The 7,590-nt window shown below is 39.5% G+C and overlaps 1 protein-coding gene across 1 annotated transcript; it reads right to left on the reverse strand.

Annotated features, from left to right (window-relative positions):
• Window positions 1-1,432: 1,432 nt before the first annotated feature.
• LOC130924580 (uncharacterized) lies at window positions 1,433-2,519 on the reverse strand. Its single transcript, XM_057851239.1, has one exon. The coding sequence runs from the start codon at window positions 2,310-2,312 to the stop codon at window positions 1,434-1,436; it is 879 nt and encodes a 292-aa protein (XP_057707222.1). The 5' UTR covers window positions 2,313-2,519; the 3' UTR covers window position 1,433.
• Window positions 2,520-7,590: the final 5,071 nt, after the last annotated feature.

A 7,590-nucleotide genomic window follows, 5' to 3' on the forward strand; every position in this document is an offset into this window, starting at 1 on the left:
AAAAATTTTAGGAAGTCATCACAGCTAAGGGTGGTTGGGATATAAGGTTCTATTGAGGTGTGACTGTTTGTCAGCCTTGCTACAGTGCTGAACAGAAACCTAGGATTATTTTTGTTTTCCTCTATTAAGGATGAGTAATATCTGGTTTTAGCCGTGCGCAAGGCCTGCTTATATGTCACTAAGCTGTGTTTCCAAGCAGAGAGGGTGTGCTCTGTGTTGGAACGGCGCCAAAGTCTTTCTAATTTACGTGTCGATTGTTTAAGAGAGCGTGTTTCAGCATTATACCAGGGAGATGCTCGTCTCGGCTTGACAAACTTTAATTTGGAGGGAGCGACGACATCTAGGGTGGTACGAAACGTAAACAGAACACGATCAACAAACTCGTCATTAACAGCAAGGCCGGACATCACTCCTTCATAATTAGATGACATGGAGGCAAATATAGGCTGAATTATCTGTTTATACTCTGAAACAGAGTGATCACCTAATGTCCTTTTCATCTGAGTTCTAATCACTGGTGGTGGATTATCTTGAAGCACAAACCGAAAGGTAATTAGAAAATGATCAGACAGTACAGGGTTGTGGGGATGGACACTAAGATCACTAATCTCAGTACCGTAGGTTAAAATCAAGTCCAGGGTGTGCTTGTGACTATGGGTTGGTTTATTTACATTTTGAATGAAGCCAGTCCCATCTAGTAGGTCATTAAAGGCCTTACCAAGGGAGTCACCTTCATCGTCAACATGTATATTAAAATCCCCTACAATTATAATTCTATCCCAGCTTAGCAAAATACTAGATAAAAAGTCAGAGAAATCTAACAAAAACTGTGAGTAGGGACCAGGGGGACGGTAAACCACTATGAACAGAACTGGTTTTTGGTTCTTCCAGTTAGCGTCTATAATTGATAGTGCTAGACTTTCAAAGGAGTTATAAATGTAATTAGCTTTACTTTTTGGGCTCATACCTAAACAAGAGTGTGATATTACTGCCACCCCCCCTCCACGGCCCGTGCTTCTAGCTGTGTGAAAATTCACGTGACTTGGGGGTGTGGATTCATTAAGTCTAACAAAGTCATCCTGCTGAAGCCAAGTTTCAGTCAGGGCCAAAATATGAATATTGTAATCCCCAATTAAGTCATTAACTAACAGAGATTTGGGCGAGATTGACCTGATGTTTAATAATCCGCATCTTATATATTTATTAAGAGCTAATTTATTTTCACTGCTATCAGGGGCTATATGTATTAAATTCTTTGGTCTCGTTCCTATAGTACTCGGTTTTCCCCTGTTCACTATACGAGGCACGGACACAGTCTCTATCTTCTGTCCTGAATTTTGGATTTGTGACAGCTCGGAAAGAGGCGAGTGGTCACTACTAACAGTGTTATGTTTTACACTACAACACTGCGCCCGGGCCCCCACTCTCAAGTGTCACTTTGGGAGACTTAGTTTGGCGGCCAAATTTCGAGTTAAGAGAGCAGCACCGTCCCAAGTCGGATGAATGCCGTCTCGGCGCATGAGCCCGGGCTTGCCCCAAAACGCGTGCCAGTTATCAACAAAGACTATATCGTTTTCTGGGCACCATCTAGACAACCAGCGGTTAAATGATGAGAATCTAGAGTACATCTCATCATTGACCAAATTAGGCAGAGGACCAGAGAAAACTACGGTGTCCGCCATCGACTTAGCAAGTTCACACACCGAGGCTACGTTTAATTTAAGCACCTCAGACTGTCTCCGCCGGGCGTCGTTACCGCCTGCGTGAATCACGATACGGCGGAACCTCTTCCTACTCTGCTTTAAGAGTCTGAGGTTTCCTTCGATGTCACCGACTCTGGCCCCTGGGTAACACCTGACAGACACCGCCGGGTGCTTCACGTCTCTAACTATGGAGCTTCCAATTACGAGAGTGTCTGGTTCAGCCGGTGTGTCGCTGAGGGGGGCAAACCTATTGCTGACGTGAAGCTGCTGGTGCACTAAGGTTGTGCGTTTACCACTGCGCTTCCCCCGTACAGTCACAAATCCCTCCTTAATTTCCCCCGGCTGCACGGGGCTCGCTGGGGGGCTAACTGCGCTAGCAATCCTACTACTGCAAGCACGACCTGCCACTACCTGGCTATAGCTAGGACTAGCTTTCGTCTCTAGAGTGCAGAGCCGTGCTTCTAGCTCAGAAACCCTGGTCTCCAACCCTGAGACTAAGCTACACTTCCTACAGCTACTACTGTCCTCGACGAAGGAGCCAGGGTGCTCGCTATACATACAGCACACTGAGCAGAAAAGACGGGAGGACGAAGGCAGAGGGCTAGCCATAGCTCGGATAAGCTAGGCTAGCAAGATAGAGCTAAAGAGGAGAGGAGAGTAGTTTTAATCCACGATCTGTCCGATCGTGGAATAAAACAAAATAAGGAGCACTAGGAGAGCCGAACTAGCCTAGGATCGATTCTCCGATGTGTCCGTTGGATAAAACAAATTGAGGAGCACTAGGAGATTAGCGACTAGTAGCAGCGCTAACAAACAAACGATACACTCACCGGATGTGACGTCACAGGAAACAACTCCTAGCAATATGCAATATGGCCGAGAAATGTAATTTTGATGTTAACTCCCAAACCGCTGCGCAGAAGTAAACCAAACTTCACCCAATAGTGTATTTTATCATAATCTAGTAGTTACATTTGGAAATTTAGTTCTAGGACATTTGGTTTGAGCGCAATCTTCAAACTTAATTAAAAAAAGTCATTTAAGCCTTTTCACAGTGAGATCTATGCGATATGGCCGAGAAATGTAATTTTGATGTTAACTCCCAAACCGCTGCGCAGAAGTCAACCAAACTTCACCCAATAGTGTATTGTATCACAATCTAGTAGTTACATTTGGAAATTTAGTTTTAGGACATTTGGTTTGAGCGCAATCTTCAAACTTAATTAAAAAAAGTCATTTAAGCCTTTTCACAGTGAGATCTATGCGATATGGCCGAGAAATGTAATTTTGATGTTAACTCCCAAACCGCTGCGCAGAAGTAAACCAAACTTCACCCAATAGTGTATTGTATCACAATCTAGTAGTTACATGTAGAAATTTGGTTCTAGGACATTTGATTTGAGCGCAATCCTCAAACTTAGGTCAAAAAAGCCATTTAAGCCTTTTCACAGTGAGATCTATGCGATATGGCCGAGAAATGTAATTTTGATGTTAACTCCCAAACCGCTGCGCAGAAGTAAACCAAACTTCACCCAATAGTGTATTTTATCATAATCTAGTAGTTACATTTGGAAATTTAGTTCTAGGACATTTGGTTTGAGCGCAATCTTCAAACTTAATTAAAAAAAGTCATTTAAGCCTTTTCACAGTGAGATCTATGCGATATGGCCGAGAAATGTAATTTTGATGTTAACTCCCAAACCGCTGCGCAGAAGTCAACCAAACTTCACCCAATAGTGTATTTTATCACAATCTAGTAGTTGCTTTTGGAAATTTAGTTCTAGCACATTTGATTTGAGCGCAATCCTCAAACTTAGGTCAAAAAAGCCATTTAAGCCTTTTCACAGTGAGATCTATGCGATATGGCCGAGAAATGTAATTTTGATGTTAACTCCCAAACCGCTGCGCAGAAGTAAACCAAACTTCACCAAATAGTGTATTTTATCATAATCTAGTAGTTACATTTGGAAATTTGGTTCTAGGACATTTGGTTTGAGCGCAATCTTCAAACTTAATTAAAAAAAGTCATTTAAGCCTTTTCACAGTGAGATCTATGCGATATGGCCGAGAAATGTAATTTTGATGTTAACTCTCAAACCGCTGCGCAGAAGTCAACCAAACTTCACCCAATAGTGTATTTTATCACAATCTAGTAGTTACATTTGGAAATTTAGTTTTAGGACATTTGGTTTGAGCGCAATCTTCAAACTTAATTAAAAAAAGTCATTTAAGCCTTTTCACAGTGAGATCTATGCGATATGGCCGAGAAATGTAATTTTGATGTTAACTCCCAAACCGCTGCGCAGAAGTCAACCAAACTTCACCCAATAGTGTATTGTATCACAATCTAGTAGTTACATGTGGAAATTTGGTTCTAGGACATTTGATTTGAGCGCAATTCTCAAACTTAGGTCAAAAAAGCCATTTAAGCCTTTTCACAGTGAGATCTATGCGATATGGCCGAGAAATGTAATTTTGATGTTAACTCCCAAACCGCTGCGCAGAAGTAAACCAAACTTCACCCAATAGTGTATTTTATCATAATCTAGTAGTTACATTTGGAAATTTAGTTCTAGGACATTTGGTTTGAGCGCAATCTTCAAACTTAATTAAAAAAAGTCATTTAAGCCTTTTCACAGTGAGATCTATGCGATATGGCCGAGAAATGTAATTTTGATGTTAACTCCCAAACCGCTGCGCAGAAGTCAACCAAACTTCACCTATTAGTGTATTGTATCACAATCTAGTAGTTACATGTGGAAATTTGGTTCTAGGACATTTGATTTGAGCGCAATCCTCAAACTTAGGTCAAAAAAGCCATTTAAGCCTTTTCACAGTGAGATCTATGCGATATGGCCGAGAAATGTAATTTTGATGTTAACTCCCAAACCGCTGCGCAGAAGTCAACCAAACTTCACCTATTAGTGTATTGTATCACAATCTAGTAGTTACATGTGGAAATTTGGTTCTAGGACATTTGATTTGAGCGCAATCCTCAAACTTAGGTCAAAAAAGCCATTTAAGCCTTTTCACAGTGAGATCTATGCGATATGGCCGAGAAATGTAATTTTGATGTTAACTCCCAAACCGCTGCGCAGAAGTCAACCAAACTTCACCCAATAGTGTATTGTATCACATTCTAGTAGTTACATTTGAAAATTTCGTTCTAGGACATTTGGTTTGAGCGCAATCATTAAACTTAGGTCAAAAAAGCCATTTAAGCCTTTTCACAGTGAGATCTATGCGATATGGCCGAGAAATGTAATTTTGATGTTAACTCCCAAACCGCTGCGCAGAAGTCAACCAAACTTCACCCAATAGTGTATTGAATCACAATCTAGTAGTTACATTTGAAAATTTTGTTCTAGGAAATTTTGTTTGAGCGCAATCATCAAACTTAATTTAAAAAGTCATTTAAGCCTTTTCACAGTGAGATCTATGCGATATGGCCGAGAAATGTAATTTTGATGTTAACTCCCAAACCGCTGCGCAGAAGTCAACCAAACTTCACCCATTAGTGTATTGTATCACAATCTAGTAGTTACATGTGAAAATTTGGTTCTAAGACATTTGATTTGAGCGCAATCCTCAAACTTAGGTCAAAAAAGCCATTTAAGCCTTTTCACAGTGAGATCTATGCGATATGGCCGAGAAATGTAATTTTGATGTTAACTCCCAAACCGCTGCGCAGAAGTCAACCAAACTTCACCCAATAGTGTATTGTATCACATTCTAGTAGTTACATTTGAAAATTTCGTTCTAGGACATTTGGTTTGAGCGCAATTATTAAACTTAGGTCAAAAAAGCCATTTAAGCCTTTTCACAGTGAGATCTATGCGATATGGCCGAGAAATGTAATTTTGATGTTAACTCCCAAACCGCTGCGCAGAAGTCAACTAAACTTCACCCAATAGTGTATTGTATCACATTCTAGTAGTTACATTTGAAAATTTCGTTCTAGGACATTTGGTTTGAGCGCAATCATTAAACTTAATTAAAAAAGTCATTTAAGCCTTTTCACAGTGAGATCTATGCGATATGGCCGAGAAATGTAATTTTGATGTTAACTCCCAAACCGCTGCGCAGAAGTCAACCAAACTTCACCCAATAGTGTATTGTATCACAATCTAGTAGTTACATTTGAAAATTTTGTTCTAGGACATTTTGTTTGAACGCAATCATCAAACTTAATTAAAAAAGTCATTTAAGCCTTTTCACAGTGAGATCTATGCGATATGGCCGAGAAATGTAATTTTGATGTTAACTCCCAAACCGCTGCGCAGAAGTCAACCAAACTTCACCCAATAGTGTATTGTATCACAATCTAGTAGTTACATTTGAAAATTTTGTTCTAGGAAATTTTGTTTGAGCGCAATCATCAAACTTAATTAAAAAAAGTCATTTAAGCCTTTTCACAGTGAGATCTATGCGATATGGCCGAGAAATGTAATTTTGATGTTCACTCCCAAACCGCTGCGCAGAAGTCAACCAAACTTCAACCATTAGTGTATTGTATCACAATCTGGTAGTTACATGTGGAAATTTGGTTCTAGGACATTTGATTTGAGCGCAATCCTCAAACTTAGGTCAAAAAAGCCATTTAAGCCTTTTCACAGTGAGATCTATGCGATATGGCCGAGAAATGTAATTTTGATGTTAACTCCCAAACCGCTGCGCAGAAGTCAACCAAACTTCACCCAATAGTGTATTGTATCACAATCTAGTAGTTACATTTGAAAATTTTGTTCTAGGACATTTTGTTTGAACGCAATCATCAAACTTAATTAAAAAAGTCATTTAAGCCTTTTCACAGTGAGATCTATGCGATATGGCCGAGAAATGTAATTTTGATGTTAACTCCCAAACCGCTGCGCAGAAGTCAACCAAACTTCACCTATTAGTGTATTGTATCACAATCTAGTAGTTACATGTGGAAATTTGGTTCTAGGACATTTGATTTGAGCGCAATCCTCAAACTTAGGTCAAAAAAGCCATTTAAGCCTTTTCACAGTGAGATCTATGCGATATGGCCGAGAAATGTAATTTTGATGTTAACTCCCAAACCGCTGCGCAGAAGTCAACCAAACTTCACCCAATAGTGTATTGTATCACAATTTAGTAGTTACATTTGAAAATTTTGTTCTAGGACATTTTGTTTGAACGCAATCATCAAACTTAATTAAAAAAGTCATTTAAGCCTTTTCACAGTGAGATTTATGCGATATGGCCGAGAAATGTAATTTTGATGTTAACTCCCAAACCGCTGCGCAGAAGTCAAACAAACTTCACCCAATAGTGTATTGTATCACAATCTAGTAGTTACATTTGAAAATTTTGTTCTAGGACATTTTGTTTGAACGGAATCATCAAACTTAATTAAAAAAGTCATTTAAGCCTTTTCACAGTGAGATCTATGCGATATGGCCGAGAAATGTAATTTTGATGTTAACTCCCAAACCGCTGCGCAGAAGTCAACCAAACTTCACCCAATAGTGTATTGTATCACATTCTAGTAGTTACATTTGAAAATTTCGTACTAGGACATTTGGTTTGAGCGCAATCATTAAACTTAGGTCAAAAAAGCCATTTAAGCCTTTTCACAGTGAGATCTATGCGATATGGCCGAGAAATGTAATTTTGATGTTAACTCCCAAACCGCTGCGCAGAAGTCAACCAAACTTCACCCATTAGTGTATTGTATCACAATCTAGTAGTTACATGTGGAAATTTGGTTCTAGGACATTTGATTTGAGCGCAATCCTCAAACTTAGGTCAAAAAAGCCATTTAAGCCTTTTCACAGTGAGATCTATGCGATATGGCCGAGAAATGTAATTTTGATGTTAACTCCCAAACCGCTGCGCAGAAGTCAACCAAACTTCACCCATT

Source organism: Corythoichthys intestinalis, chromosome 11, assembly GCF_030265065.1.
Source record: "Corythoichthys intestinalis isolate RoL2023-P3 chromosome 11, ASM3026506v1, whole genome shotgun sequence".
Classification (NCBI taxonomy): domain Eukaryota; kingdom Metazoa; phylum Chordata; class Actinopteri; order Syngnathiformes; family Syngnathidae; genus Corythoichthys; species Corythoichthys intestinalis.